The 16,423-nt window shown below is 44.4% G+C and overlaps 1 protein-coding gene across 4 annotated transcripts in view; it reads right to left on the bottom strand.

Moving 5' to 3' along the window:
* LOC147436546 (uncharacterized) overlaps positions 1–16,423 on the bottom strand; it is an 81,411-nt gene that overhangs the window by 23,731 nt on the left and 41,257 nt on the right. For 2 of the 4 annotated variants that reach the window (XM_086489420.1, XM_086489422.1), the window contains exon 3: positions 10,140–10,224. In XM_086489420.1, coding sequence (XP_086345546.1) covers positions 10,140–10,224 — 85 coding nt within the window. The remainder of the gene's footprint in view (positions 1–10,139; positions 10,225–16,423) is intronic. The other 2 variants (XM_086489421.1, XM_086489423.1) reach the window with 1 other exon arrangement.

Raw genomic sequence — 16,423 nt, 5'->3', positions numbered from 1 at the left:
TTGAATTGCAAACAACACATCAAGGCACTCCTCCGTGATGAGAGCGTCCATGACGGGAAGAAAGCCAGAGACCTCGATAGAAGATCTCTAAGTAACTTCGAGGCCGGCTCTCTCAACAAGAGAGGGATTGATCACATCATCCATACTACCTCGGTCAAACAATATGACAAAACGCTGCCCCGACGTACGACCATAACATTTAATGAGAGAATCATCAATGGGAGGGTCATGAGAAACTTGGGGCACACTCATGTTATCATTAATTGCATTGACAGAGGAAGTGGGTTCTGTGGATTCTTTAGATTCATTCGATTCAAGCTTAGGACATGTTCTTTTTATGTGACCCTTAATGTGACAATGAAAACAACGACCTTCCTTAGAATAAGTGCTTTGCTCTTCCAACGTGATGTATCCTCCTACAATTCCTTGTGCTACCTTTTCATCTAGAGTAAGCTTAGGTTTAGCAATTGTGTTAGCCTTACCCTTAGATTCATTGGAAGAATTCTTTTCTGAGAGATTGGTTAGAAGAGTTACCATTCTTACCGTTCTGAGGGTTCTGAGAAGTCTACGAGGTACTTGTGGAAGTCTTGTTCTCCTTGGGCTTTCCCTTGTTGTGCTTCATCTCCTGTGCGAGAGCAATCGCTACCCCCTTGTTGAGATCGATTGGATCGAATACCTCGACATCGTACTTGATATACTCGTCCAATCCAAAAAGGAATGCCTCTTTGCGTTCATCATCCGATTTGCGTAATTGGGTACCTAGCTGCAAAACACGATTAGAAAAAGACATAACCGGCATACCATTTTGCTTGAGAGTGCGCCAATCGTCCTTCAATCGTACGAGGTACTGAGGTGGCATAAACCACACCTTGAGCTTGTCTTGGAAATCAGCCCAATTGAAGAAAAGAGACGTGAATTCGTCGGCTTCCTCTAGGTGCGCGACTAACTGTGCCTCTTGCCATGCATGGTACCAATTAATGGCATCACCGGCAAGGTACATAGCTGCCGTCAAAACCTTGCTATTTCTTGTCTTCTTAGTTGTCACAAAATAAGCATTAAATTGATGCAACCAAGAATGAATAACCGTAGCATCCATCTTGCCATCATACTTACTGAAAGTCAACTTCTCTGTAACTCGTGGCTTGTGCCACTTGATGAACTCCCACGATCTTTGGGTGGTTCGGTCTTCGAGGCTAGCACTTGTCGAAGCAATTCTTGAGTGCGTAGCTCTCTTTGAGCTTCACGCTCGGCCTCCCTTTCTGCTTTTCGTTCATCGCGCTCGCGTTCGAAAGCAAGGCGATTGGTTTCTTGTTGTGCCAACGCCACTCGATTCGCTTCTTGTTGTTGTATTGCATTTCTTTCATTTCGTTCCAAAATAATGCGAGTCGCTTCTTGTTGTGCCAGCATCATTTCCATCATTGACTTGACCATCATCTTCATAGGAGTTAGTACAACTCGTGGCATAGATGGCGAAGGGGGAGGGTCGAGAAAATCTCCTGGTGGGGAAAATTCTTCGTCACCTCTCTTATGCTCATCACCTGTATGCGAAGTATTCATTCCGCTTCGAGTGACGACCATGCACTATGATCTTTGGTTCTTAAGTTCACAAGGAACTTGGATTCTTGAGGGTCTTGGGTTCTTGGGTTCTTGGGTTCTTGAAGTTCTTGAGGTTTTCTTTTTCTTGCAAATCGCGTTTGAGAAGGATCTTCTCTTCACCCGAGTTCTACTCTTTTCCGCGGGCACACCCCTTGGCGGCCTTGCGCTCACACCAAGGTTGCTTTTTCCCACCTCACGTCGATTGGCCGGCCGCTAAGTGCACGGTCCGCTCTCAATGAGTGAAAAGAGACACAAGGGGAGGCTGGACAAGCCCTTCTTTCTTGGGATTCCTGTCACTCTTCAAAAAACACGATTAGGAATCGACACGCCCAAGCGAACTTGGGTTCGTGCGACCGCAACAAGCAAAAAAAATTCTTGTGATTCTTGTGGTTCTTTCCTTGAGTGATACAGAACACTGCCAAAGCTCTGATACCAATGTTAGGTGCAGCGGAATGATTGTTTGCGCTTTGCTCAAGATGAGTGCTCCGAACTGTGCTCAAGGTTCCTTTTTGTTCTTATGGAAGGTAGAGCCTTCCGTTCTTAATGAGAGAATGCTATGATCACAAACAAAGTGAATGGACATTGTGCGTGCAAGTGTATGAGACTGAGAGAAAGAGAGAAGAGAGATACGACACCAGAGATGTTGTAAAACCCTCCTCAGAAGGCGCCACTCTCGTCGACGAGAGTGGTCTACCTATGATTGCACAATCTGATACAAATGGTATGCATGGGACTGGTGCAAATCTAGGCTATGTCGACGATGACGACGGTGATGACGAAGTCGACCTAAAGGCTGAAATCTGCGATCTTTCTACTACTGTCCAAAAACGCTATGGCTGAAATCTGCAAATGTTCTATCTGCTGAATTCGGACTCTATGTCGATCACGACGGTACGACGACGACCCACTGAAAACGCAGATGCTGAAATCTGCGTTTTTCGGGCTGAAACTCTAAACCTTGCGGAAACTGACCGTGCGGCGAGGAACTGTTGCGGGAAGGTGAGATTTACGAGGTTCGGGACTTGATCTGCGGGTGCTAGCTGCTGAAAACTGAAAACGCTGATGGTTCTTGAGTTTCCGTCGCGGAGAATCTGCAAAACGCTAGGGTTGGCTGCAGATGCAAAAACGCTAGGGCTGAAAATTTGCAATTCTGACGCCGGTGGTCTTGCAAATGCAAAACGCTAGGCTGCTCTGATGTCTTGCTATCGCCGGAATCTGCAAGTGCAAATCGCTCGCTGATCTGGTCCAAAAACGCTATGCTGTTGCTGTTGGAGCAAAAACGCTAGGTCTCTTGGGGGGGTTCTACTTGGGTTCTGCTGAGAAGGTGTCTGTTGAGCATGTGCTCCTGCTGCCTCTACTGCCAAATAGTGCTAGCTTTGGTTTGCTTATATATTTTCTTACCCAAATTGCCCTACCTACTTTTGTTGGAAAGTCACTTAAATTAATAAGTGAAAAAAGCCAAAAATAGGTAAAATAGGCTAAATGTACTAGAAAAATCCCTTGATGGAATCTAATGGATTCTGATGGGAATACCGATGATCATGCTATGTGCAACCAAAGGATATGCATCTACACTAAGTGACTGGGCACGCACGGTCTACGAATACACTCACAAAAGTGCCAAATCACTTCTAAATCTAGACTGACTGGACTGACTGAACCCTGATCATGCTGTAGCTTGTCCACGGACACATAGGGTTGGATGTGTCACATGACATTAGGCCTCTCGGCCGGCATGTGTAAGTTGGCCCCATTCTTTAGGCTTTGACACGTCAACAGTTTGTGACATAGAGTATGATGATGAAGGCAATCTCATTAGTGATGGAGATTATGACTCATGAGCGGTCATCCTTCGACTCTTGTGGGGAAGAGGATGATGTTGATGAGCATCTCGGAAGAGGAAGATGAGGAAGATGAGGAGAGCACTAGTGACTAGAAGCTCTTAGACTCGTTACTTTAGTCTTTACTATTTAGTCTCTCCATTATGGTGTGCCACTTTTTGAGTACTTTGTAACCCCTTGCTCCCCCCACTTTTTTGTATCATCTTGACTCTCTACTTATCATTTTGATTTATGTAATGCTCATTCTTGAATCTCTACTTATCATTTTGGTTTATGTACATTGTAATGCTCATTCTTAAATCTCTACTTAGCATTTTGATTTGTGCAATGCTCATTCTCTGGAGTCTTCAGTCTTGACTAGAGAATAATGATATGGTAAAAGTCTATCAATACCGAAAGTCTGAATCCGTGTAGATCACACAATGCTGAACTCTTTTTATATCAGCATGTAATGTCTCTCTCTGTCAACTACCTTGAGGACTTTGAAGCAGTGTAACAAGGAACGGGCCGAACAAGGCCCTCCCGTTCCCAAAACACATTCCAAAACGTCGAGCTCCTTCGAAACCGAGACGCGAACAGAACGCCGTTTCGTCCCCAAGTAAAACCGGAATGGTAGGCGGAAAGGACCACGGAACGGGTTGAACAACAAGCACGTTTCAAAATGGCAGTTTGAAAAATCTGGTCGTTTTTTTTTAAAAAAGGGAACATTTGGGCAATGCTATTTGAATGTTTTTTGGAAGGGAAGGGGGGTATCCTTCCCATTGTAAGGTGCAGTGGAAGTGAATGTTGAACTTTGCTCCAGATGAGTACTCCGAACTGTGCGCAAGAGTTCCTTTTTACTTACGGAAGGGAGAGCGTTCCGTTCCTTTAGTGAGAGAGTGCAATGGACACAAACAGTGGATAGACACTGTAAATGAAGGTGTTGAGACTGAGAGATAGAGAGAGAAGAGAATACGACACCGGGAAGTTGTCAAACCCTCCTCCAAGGGCCCCACTCTCGATGGCGAGAGTGGTCTCCTATTGATTGCGCAATCTGGTACAAGATGTTGATGCAAATCTAAGTGGTGCTATGTCGAGGCCGACGGTGGTGCCGACGATGACGAGACTATGGCTGAAACTGAATGCTTCGAAGACGACGGTGACGACGACGACGAACTTCTATTTGTTGCTGTGGCTTTGAATGCTGAAAACGCTGCTTCTTACTATCAAAAACGCTGGCTTGCTGATGGAAAACGCTGGTTTTCTATGGCTGAAAAACGCAGGTCTGCTGGTGTCCAAAACGCTGATCTATGGCTGTTAAAAAACGCTGGTCAAGGGGCTGAATTCGCTGCGGTAGCAGGGCTGAGAAACGCTGTTACCATGGCTACAAAAACATTGTCCAAGGGGGCTGAAATCGCCAGGTTGATCGGCTGAAATCGCTGAAGTGGGGGCCTTCAAACGCTGGGCTTATTGCCAGAAAACGCCAAGCTTGATGGTTCTTGCTTGAGAAGTTGCCTGTTGAGCAATGCTCCTGCTGTCTCTTTTGCCAGAAAGTGCTAGCTCTAGTTTCCTTATATATTATCTTAGTCATTTTGCCCTACCCAGTTCCCAACAAAAGTCACTTAAAAATAATAAGTGAAAAATGTCAAAAATAGGAAAAATAGGTTCTGTGCGCTAGAAAATGCTCCTGATGGATTCTGATGGTAATGCTGATGATCATGCTTTGTGCAACCAGAGGATATGCATCTAATCTAAGTGTTTGGACATGCACGGTCTGCGAACAGACTCACAAAAGTGCCAGATCACTTCCTATTCTAGACTGTCTTGACTGAACTGAGCCCTGGTCATATGCTATAGCTTGTCCACGAACGCATAGGGTTGGATGTGTCACGTGACATCCCCTCCTTTTCAAAGTGAGGTACTGTACCGAACTGTATGGCGTCGAGGAGATCGCCAACAATGTCTGGAATCTTGGAAAGGACTCTTCTCCAGACCACTCAGATGCGTGGGTCATGCGATACTTGAACTTCATAAAGGTCTGCAACGCTTGCTTCTCTCGGCCGCGCCGAAAGCGACACAAAGTCTGAGTCTCCTTCAGTGCTTCAACGTCGTCTATGGACGTAGGTCCATCTTCTTCAAAAATCTCCGAGGCTGAAAATTCATGAAATCACTTCCAACACAAAAACATGAACATACCCATTCCATGTAAAGTGACTGGAAAAGCTCTTTTCTTCTCTAAAGACTGTCCATGCAATGTATGGACATGCCTATGCTAAATGCTCAATCTCTCTTGTGCTCTTGCTATGATTGTGTCATGCCACGGAAGAGACATGGAATGTGACTTCCTTGAAAGCATACTTTTCAGCTTTTCATGAGAAATCTACATACATTCGTGCTCATCCATGAGTGAATCGTGCTCAACGTACAATATGTCATGCCTAGGAAAAGGGATCACATAGAGACACTGACTAAAATACAAGAAACGATCACGAATGAAACACTCGTACAATGCGTGCTGACTAATCATACGAACACATAGTACTTTCTGTGAGGGTTCTTTGGACCTAGGCTCGAGAGCCAAGATCGGTTCTTCCTGTTTGATCGAATCTTCCTGTGGGGGTCTATGGACCTCGACTCGAGAGCCAAGATCGGTTCTTCGTGATTGATCGAATCTGCAATGAGGTTAGCTTCCCTAGAAAAAGCATCAACTAACCCATCATCCTTGTAAACAATCACATCGTGATCATACAAATCATCATGCTGGTGAAAAATCACATCTTGATCATGCAAATTATCATGCTTGTCATTGTCATCCAAATCATCATGCTTGTCATTGTCGTGCAATTCTTCATGCTTATCATTATCATTCAAATCATCATGCTCATCATTATCATGCAAATCATGTGTGTTATGCTTGAGAGAAGAAGAGACTGAGAGAGTCTCCTTTTCTAGAATCTCTTGCATCTGTGCCTGAACTTGAGAAAAGAGTCGCAACATTTCTTTCATGTGTCGGTCGTTCATTGTTTGTCTTGCTTTGTTCTCGCAATCAAATGCTACTTGTCTTTCTTTGTTCTCACGATCAAATTCTGCTTCTCTTTCTTTGTTCTCGCGATCCAACTTTGCTTCTCGTGCTTTGGCTTCCAAGCGTGCTTGCTCGTGCTCACGCTCAATGGCTGCCATTCTTTCTTCGTGTTCACGCTCTATTTCTGCTTTTCTTTCTGCGGCCTCCAAGCATGCTTGTTCGCGCTCACACTCAAAGTTGGCCATTCTTTTTGCTTTTCTTACTTCGCGTTCTAACTTCCTTTCCATAAACAACTGCTTCAACTCCTCCATAGGAGTTAGTGCAATCCTTGGCATAGAAAGGAAAGAGGGTCAGAAAAACCTCCTGGTGGAGAAAATTCTTCTTCGTCTCTGTCATGCTCATCACCTCCAAGCGAAGTATCCATTCCGCTTCAAGTGATGACCATCCACTGAAGTCGTGGGTTCTTGTGGGTTCTTGTGGTCTTGGGTTCTTAAGTTCACGAGGAACTTGGGTTCTTGAGGTTCTTGAGGGTCTTGAGTCTTGAGGTTCTTGCAGTTCTTGAGGGTCTTGAGTCTTGAGGTTCTTGCGGTTCTTCTTTCGCTTGTAATCTGTGTTAGAGAAGGATCTTCTATTCACCCGAGTTCTGCTCTTTTCTGCGGGCGCACCCCTTGGCGGCCTTGCGCTCATACCAAGGTTGCTTTTTCCCACCTCATGTCGATTGGCCGGCCGCTATGTGCACGGTCCGCTCCCAATGAGTGAAAAGAGGCACAAGGAGAGGCTGGACAAGCCCTTCTTTCTTGGGATTCCTGTCACTCTTCAAAAACACGATTACGAATCGACACGTCCAAGAAATCTTGGGTTACGTGCGACCGCAACAAGCAAAAAAAATTATTGTAGTTCTTTCCTTGAGTGATACAGAACACTGCCAAAGCTCTGATACCAATGTAAGGTGCAGCGGAAGTGAATGTTGAACTTTGCTCAAGATGAGTGCTCCGAATTGTGCTCAAGGGTTCCTTTTTACTTACGGAAGGGAGAGCCTTCCGTTCCTTTAGTGAGAGAGTGCAATGGACACAAACAAAGTGGATAGACACTGTGAATGAAGGTGCTGAGACTGAGAGATAGAGAGAGAAGAGAATACGACACCGGGAAGTTGTCAAACCCTCCTCCAAGGGCCCCACTCTCGATGGCGAGAGTGGTCTACTATTGATTGCACAATCTGGTACAAGATGCTGATGAAAATCTAAGTGGTGCTATGTCGAGGCCGACGGTGGTGCCGACGATGACGAGACTATGGCTGAAACTAAATGCTTCGAAGACGATGGTGACGGCGACAACGAACTTCTATTTGTTGCTGTGGCTTTGAATGCTGAAAACACTGCTTCTTCTTGCTGTCAAAAACACTGGCTTGCTGATGGAAAACGCTGGTTTTCTATGGCTGAAAAACGCAGATCTGCTGGTGTCCAAAACGCTGATCTATGGCTGTTAAAAAACGCTGGTCATGGGGCTGAATTCGCTGCGGTAGCGGGGCTGAGAAACGCTGTTACCATGGCTGCAAAAACGCTGTCTAAGGGGGCTGAAATCACCAGGTTGATGGGCTGAAATCGCTGAAGTGGGGGCCTTCAAACGCTGGGAGGCTTGATGGTTCTTGCTTGAGAAGTTGCCTATTGAGCAATGCTCCTGCTGCCTCTTCTGCCAGAAAGTGCTAGCTCTGGTTTCCTTGTATATTATCTTAGTCATTTTGCCCTACCCAGTTCCCAACAAAAGTCACTTAAAAACAATAAGTGAAAAATGTCAAAAATAGGGAAAATAGGTTCCGTGCGCTAGAAAATGCTCCTGATGGATTCTGATGGTAATGCTGATGATCATGCTGTATGCAACCAGAGGATATGCATCTAATCTAAGTGTTTGGACATGCACGGTCTGTGAACAGACTCACAAAAGTGCCAAATCACTTCCTATTCTAGACTGACTTGATTGAACTGAACCCTGGTCATGTTGTAGCTTGTCCACGAACACATAGGGTTGGATGTGTCACGTGACACCCATCCTCTCCTTTATAATGCAAACCCTCTTCGTCAAGCCTCAAGCTCTTAGGAGTAAAGAACGGGGCCCCCCATGGCATATTTTAGGTTTACCGTTCCGACCCCTGTTCCCATTCCACTATTCCGGGGGGGGGGGCCGTTCCGGAAACGTTCCAAAGGCCCCCATTCCCGTTCCGTGTAGCTTCGTTTTGAAGGTTTTACCCACATACCTCACTCTCGGAAACTCCAATAAAATATGAATAAATGAGACTAATCTAGTAAGTGCCTCCAACATGATAGGAGTTGTCGCTATTTTAGCAAAGTTACGTAGTTGGAAAAATAATTTTATTATATGCATTAATATTTTTATCAAAACTTTGGATCCGAATAAATTTTAATTTTAGGAAGAATTTCTAAAGCAATGCACCATAAAATGGAATTTTCGTGTTCTGAGCGATACAAAAGTGTAAGTTTAGCAAAACACGATATAGAGCGAGCTTGTACAAGCATATGAACGAAGATGAGGCCCAGCGACAACAAAATGAATCACTTTTATGTTTTCAATTCTAGTTGAAGCCCAAACATGTATATTCATAAACTCTCACATTGCTAACTGGTGAACAAGGACGTGCTAGATTGATAAGCTTCAATTAGCCTGGTAGATCAAGGCTTAAGCAATCGTCAACTTTTAGAGTCTGGCTGCCACATCTTCATGTACGCATGCAAGTGCCACATCATTTGACCCTTTTCACACCCAGTGGTCAGTTTTCTTAAATGACTTACCCGATTACAATGCCTCTTGGCCTTCGTATTGTGTCTAAAGTTTGGCTCCTCCATAGATTGTCTTTTTGGAGCAAAGGCAGTAGCTTTGATTAGTGTGAAGGTTTCACCAACTCTCAGCAGCACAACCAACAAAAGGCTGTTACATTTTAGCCATTTCAAGGCGAATCTCATTGCTTCACTGTTGAAGCAGCTATCACCCTCAAACTGCATCTTGGAAATTTATCAGCATGTCTTGTACCTTTGAACGCAAGCTAAAGGCAACGTCTTCTTCTTACCAAGCTTCAATCTGGCTTATATGTCATGCATGTATACGCACAACACTTTGGCCACTAGATACATTACACTCAGCTTGCATACAAGACATTCCCTTTCTGGCCCTTCTTGTCAGGCAACCAGCATCTAGAAGTCCCACATTATTGTGAAGGTCTCTCTTGAGAGGACAATTGAAAAACCTTGACAACACGACTGCCATGATCATCTCTAAGCAAAGAATAGACAAAAATGAGTTTCAAGCTCTAGAGTCAAAGACATAGTTACCAGGACCAGAAAATCAGAACAAGGAACAGAGAAACGGGCATGAAATGCCATTCCCTGCTGCGGATATTCACACCTAAAATAAATTTGAAGTTTTTATAGTGTAGAAATATGATGCCTGTAAAACTCTAGAAGTAGACATGTGAAGTAATAGCCATTAAAGACAAGACAAGCTTTGACAACTAGAGCAAAAGCATTTATGAAAATCTTTGGCATATACTGCAGGTCACCCAAAGAATACACCCTGTCAATTTGCACTTGAGAAGCTACGAAACAGAGACTTTTGACAACAGATACATAGAAACCTCAAGGGTTCAGTCAACATAAAGTTTCTACTTGCCAACGTAAAATGCAGCAACTCACAGGTGAAGTTAAAGCCAATTGAGACAAGTCCGTAACTTTATTGATGGACTTGGGTGGTGGCTGTTCCAATGCATTGTCTTCAGGTCTGCAAACTCAAAAAACAATAGAGATAAAAATCAACAAACACCTTGTTTAAGGATTAAAAAATCCCTCATTTACACATGTAAGATAATTTCCTTCTCTTACATTTTTACAAACTTACACGAATTCTCCTAAATTCTTGTATATCCGTTGGATCCTTTCCCTATGTCAGGATAATTGGTCAATTTCCTCCAGTTTCTATAAATCCATGATTTCTTCAAGTTTGTAAACATCACCTCATTTACAAAATCTCCACGGTGTGTGCGTGTGTTTGGGGGGGGGGGGGGGGGGGGGGGGGGGGGGGGGGGGGGGGGGGGGGGGGGGGGGGGGGATGGAAATGCATATCTACATGCATACACATGTGTATATGTATGCAAGTACAGACCCAAACATTCAGAAGCGATCACTATTTTGAAACAAACATTTACATAGTTGAAACTGACAAGAGTCCAAGTGGTGATGTCGTCTTTCAATCTCCAACCACTTCTATCAATATATTAAATGCTAACAGCTCTTCAGTAATCAAATAGCAGAAAAATGATCCTTTGAAACTTCCAAAAAAGAAGTGAATCTTGAATATGTGGCAGAATGTTATTTTTTGTGATGGCAATGAGAGAGGGAGAAGGGTGCAAAATCTGCAAACGCTGTTCCGCTGCAAAAAAAATTTATGTGGGCTCTTCTTTTTTTCTGTTAATGTCACATGAAAGGTTGTGTGGATTTCACACTGGATAGTTGGGTTAATGTCGTTGGGTTAATGTCACATGAAAGGTTGTGTGGATTTCACACTGGATAGCGTTGGGGGGGGGGGGGGGGGGGGGGGGGGGGGGGGGGGGATGGAAATGCATATCTACATGCATACACATGTGTATATGTATGCAAGTACAGACCCAAACATTCAGAAGCGATCACTATTTTGAAACAAACATTTACATAGTTGAAACTGACAAGAGTCCAAGTGGTGATGTCGTCTTTCAATCTCCAACCACTTCTATCAATATATTAAATGCTAACAGCTCTTCAGTAATCAAATAGCAGAAAAATGATCCTTTGAAACTTCCAAAAAAGAAGTGAATCTTGAATATGTGGCAGAATGTTATTTTTTGTGATGGCAATGAGAGAGGGAGAAGGGTGCAAAATCTGCAAACGCTGTTCCGCTGCAAAAAAAATTTATGTGGGCTCTTCTTTTTTTCTGTTAATGTCACATGAAAGGTTGTGTGGATTTCACACTGGATAGCGTTGGGTTAATTTATTTATTTTTGAAGGGGGGAGAGGGGAAGAAAGGGAAGGGGGGGGGGCGCACTTGAGAGCCTATGACCTTGGGTTTTTAATAACCCACGCTGGGTAATAAGGCTATGTAAAACTCCAGCGAAAGGTCATTGTTTGGCAGACAGTGAAGAGGCAGGAAGCAGTCAGCACTAGGAAAGAGGTGACGAGTATCTGCATGTACTCTGGGGGGAAGGGGTCCCGTCAAGGTGAAGGGGTCCCTGTATGCCGGCTTAGGGACCTTTCGTGTGGAAGAGGCGCTTGTGCAAGCACGAACGGGCACCACCCGATGAAGAAGTATCCGAAGAGGCTACCAGCAGAAAGTTTCCACACATTCACCAGGTACGCCACACACACACTTGTCTCTCTGTAGTGTATATGTCTAGTTGAGTAGAAAAAATTAGTTTACCTCATACTGACTACATGCACCCCCGAGAGAGTGTCACAAGACGGGCACTACGTGCCAATAGAAAAGAACAGACTGAACAGACTTTTAGCACTTCAATAAAACTGAATTGAAAGAGAGAGACGACACGCGACACGGAGTGGCGGAATTCCACCCCAGAGAGTATTGGCCCCAAACCTTGGCGCCCCTTTCGATATTTCTTTAAATTGCATCAACACAGTACAAGCCGGTACTCCAGAGTCTGCACCTTCTCCAGGAAGCATGCCAGAGAATGAGCCCATGGCCTCATATTTAAAGGCCCTAGGCCCCAAAAGCAGTTTACATGAAAAGCCTTCAAACTCAAAAGCATCCAAAAGCAATGCCCAAAAGCTGCCAACATAAATGGCGGAAATCCATACAACTGCCACGTCAGCAGTCAACGCAAAATGTGGAAATCCGTATAGTCTGCAACGCTCTCCCTTCCGTAAGTAAAAGGAACCCTTGAGCACAGTTTGGAGCACTCATCTTGAGCAAAGTTCAACATTCACTTCCACTGCACCTCTCTCTCTCTCTCTCTCTCTCTCTCTCTCTCTCTCTCTCTCTCTCTCTCTCTCTCTCTCTCTCTCTCTCAGTTTGCATTCCACTCTCGTGTTGTTCATTGCATATTCTCTCATTAAGTCAAGGAAGGCTCTCCCTTCCCATCAGTAAAAGGAACCTTGCGCACTTACTTTTCACTCATCCTAAGCCATACACCATCATTCCTTCCACTACACATTACATTGGTATCAGAGCTCAACTCTTTGGAAGTGTTCGATATCATCATCAAGGAAAGAAGCACAAAGAACCACAAGAAAATTTTATTTTATTTTTGCTTCTTGTGATCGAACGTAACCCAAGAACACTTAACGAGTCAATCCCTAATCTATGTTTTTGAAGAGTGGCAAGTAACCCAAGAAAGAAGGGCTTGTCCAACCTCCCCTCGTTTCTCTTTTCCCTCATTAAGAGCGGACCTTGCACTTAGCGACAAGCCAATCGATGTGAGGTGGGAAAAAGCAACCTTGGTGGGAGCGTAAGGCCGCCAGGGGGTGCACCCGCAGGATTGGGTAAGAGAAAAGCCTTCTTACACACAGATTGCAAGCCAAGAATCTTAAGAACCCCAAGTCCCCAAGAACTCAATGCACGGTCATCACCTGAAGCAGAATGGATACTTTGCGTAAAGGTGATGAGAGTGGAGTTGGAGAAGAAGAAGTTTCTACACCAAAAGCCCCGATCTTTCCCCATCCCTATCTACGCCACTGATTGCACCAACCCTATGGAGGCTTTGATCAAGTCAATGATGGAGATGACGCTACAACAAGAGGTGCAACGCGCCGCTTTCGGAGAACGAAGGGCAACTATGGAGCTTGAGTGTGAGCAAGCACGCGAAGCTCAACACATAGCGACCAAAGAGAGGCGCGCGGCTATGGAGTTAGAGCGAGAGGTGCACGAAGAGACCAACGCATGAAGGAGTTGGCCCTATAGGGCCACTCAAGGAGGTGGGCGAGTCATCAGGTGGCACAGGTAGAGACGTAGATTCCAACAACCCAGTCACTGAGACGTTGACGTTCAGTAAGTATGATGGTAAGATGGATGCTTCTTTGATTCATTCTTGGTTGCATCAATTTAATGCTTACTTTGCCACGGTCAAGAAAACAAGTAACAGCAAAGTTTTGACTGCTGCCATGTATCTCGCGAGTGATGCCATTAATTGGTATCAAGCTTTGCACAAGTCACAAATGGCTAAGCATCTTGAGCATGCCGAGGAAGGCGTACCCTCTCTTTCAGTTGGGTCGACTTCCAAGACAAGCTCAAGGCTCGCTTTATGCCACCACAGTACCTTGATCGGTTAAAAGAAGATTGGCGTGGTCTTAAGCAAAATGGATCCCCTGTTATGTCCTTTTCTAACCATATTTTGCAGATTGGCGTTCAATTGCGTAAGTCGGATGAGGATCACAAGGAGGCTTTCCTCTTTGGGTTAGACGAGTACATCAAGTTCGATGTGCAAGTTTTCAGTCCTAAGGACTATAATGACGAAGCCAGAATCGCCTTAGCACAAGAGATGAAGCACAACAAAGGCAAGCCGGAGGAGAACAAGTCAAGTACTTCGCAAGATCAACCGAATGGTAAGCATGGTAAGACCATTGGTAAGCATGACGGTAATTTTCCTCCTCAATATTCTTCTACACCTAGAGCACAGTTGTCTCACAATGATGATAAAGGAAAGGCTAAAACTCGGGACACCCCTAAGTTGACGCCTGATGAAAAATCTGCTCAAGGAATTTTAGGAGGTTGGTTAACTGTTGAAGAACGAGCCGAGTATGCACGAGACAAAAGATATTTTGAGTGTCACACTAACGGTCAAAGAAAGAAGACCCTAAAGAACCCACAGAATCCACATCGTCTCTGAATGCACTCAATGAGCACACTAATGTGTCTAAAGTTTCTCATGATCATGTAGATGAGTCTCTCATGTTGTGTTATGGTCATGTGAATAGTACACGCATTGTGATCTTGTTTGATTCGGGTAGTATGCATGGTGTGATTAGTGACTCTCGTGAAAAGCGCACGTTTAGAAGCTCTCCCCATGGATCCCATTGAGATCTTTGGATTTGCTCCTGGCATGCACTCTTCGCTCACGCATGAATGTCCTCATGTGACAGTGCTAGTTCAAAATGTCGTTTTTCGTCGTCGTTTTGTGGTTCCTCCTCTCAAATGATGTGACTTGATTTTTGGCATTATGTGGTTTGAAGGCTATAATTTACGCATTGATTGGAAAGAAAACACACTCTCTCTCTCTCTCTCTCTCTGAGAGCACCTCCCGTGGTCCTTCGCTGTGACAAGAACATTCCATCTGTGCCATTATACTCTCGCTCTCATGATTCGAAAGAGGTTAAGACATGTAGTATGATTGTTTCTCTCAGTACACAGCCCCATAGTCTAGAAGAACATGAGTCATTGCATGAAAAGAACTCTTGTTGTCATGTCTTCTCTGAAGCACGATATGCATTTTTTGCATGATAGAGATGTAATTGTTCGCAAGGATGATGGTTTAGGTGATGATGTTTCTTGTGAAGCTAACCTCATTGCAGATATGATCAGTCACGCATGATCGATCTTGGCTTTTGAGTCAAGGTCCAATGAACCCATTCAAAAAGTATTTTTTTGTTCGCATGATTAGTCAACACGCATTGTTCGAGTTTCTCATTCGTGAGCAATCTCTTGTATTTTCGTCACCGTCTTTATGTGTTCCCTTTTCACAGGCATGCCGTATTGCACGATGCACATGATCAAGATGGTACCAAACATACTGTACATGGCATATATGTACGTATTGTACGTTGTTCCGTACAGGAAAATTTTTTATGTACGTAAAAATACATACTCTTGTGAAAAAAAACTCAATTTTCCAAACTTTCTAGGATATTTCTAATAAAAAACAAGAGAGGGCAACAACTTTTGGAGACATTTAAAGACATGTTTTACAAGACAACCACATAATGTGTAAGTACTGCAAAAGACTTCAAAGTTTAGACGACATTGATGATTGAACGGGCATACTAAAGCTCAAATGAGAACTGGTTTGGTCGCCCATAAGTCAGCAAAAATGCATAAAAACCCTCAGCCACGTTTATCTTCCAAAAAGAAAAATTTTAAAAAGTGCCTTGTACGGATCGATCTCTACCGTACGGATCGTACAGTACGTCTGTCCGGTACAGAACAGATCTGTACGTACGTTTTGATCCTACCTTGCACATGATTCACTCACGGATGAGCACGGATGTATGCGGATCACTCTCAAAAAGAAAGAAGATTTGTTTTCAAGGAATTCACATTGTTTCCCAATTGTCCGTTTTGACAATTGCTTTTGCCTATTTATTCATTGGCAAGACACAGTCTCAGAAAAAGCAACAGCACGATTCTCCATCAAGCATTGGTGATTCCATTGTGACTTGCCACAGTTGATAGGTTTAGGTCGAAAATGGCACCACTTTGTTGCTTCATATGTCTACGGCATACTTGTACGGCTAGTATGTCTCCGGGCTGGCCACCCATAGTCTAGGTTGTACCTGGTCCGACTGCCCGAGTTTGGGGCCGGCCGCCCACTTTTGTCCGAGCGCCCACATATCTTTCCATATATCATTTTTCTGTTGGGTCGTGGGGATTTTCATCAGGCCTTGCCCTACCTCCCCTTGGGCACCTATTTATAGGGCCAAGGGGGTACCCACTTCCACATCTCTCATCTCACAGAGATCAACTGATTGTACTGAGGGTCTTCTGCTCATGGTAGTCATGGGGGGCTGATCGCCCCCTCTTCACCATCTTTAACATTTTACTGTCTCTCTCTCCCTCTCCTCTCTTACGCTTCCGCACGCACACTCACATGGTATCAGTCGCCAAGGCACATGGTATCAACAGCTTCAGGCTATGCCTATTCTGAGGCGCTACATCGCATCAGGTTCTTCTCCCAAGGGCTGGATCAGCCAGTGTTTTTGCAACTGGAGCCAGATCTGCCAGC

Source organism: Adiantum capillus-veneris, chromosome 18 (assembly GCF_014529385.1).
Source record: "Adiantum capillus-veneris isolate H3 chromosome 18, ASM1452938v2, whole genome shotgun sequence".
NCBI lineage: Eukaryota > Viridiplantae > Streptophyta > Polypodiopsida > Polypodiales > Pteridaceae > Adiantum > Adiantum capillus-veneris.
Note: the sequence above shows the minus strand (reverse complement) of the source record. Positions and strands in the feature narration are given on the sequence as shown.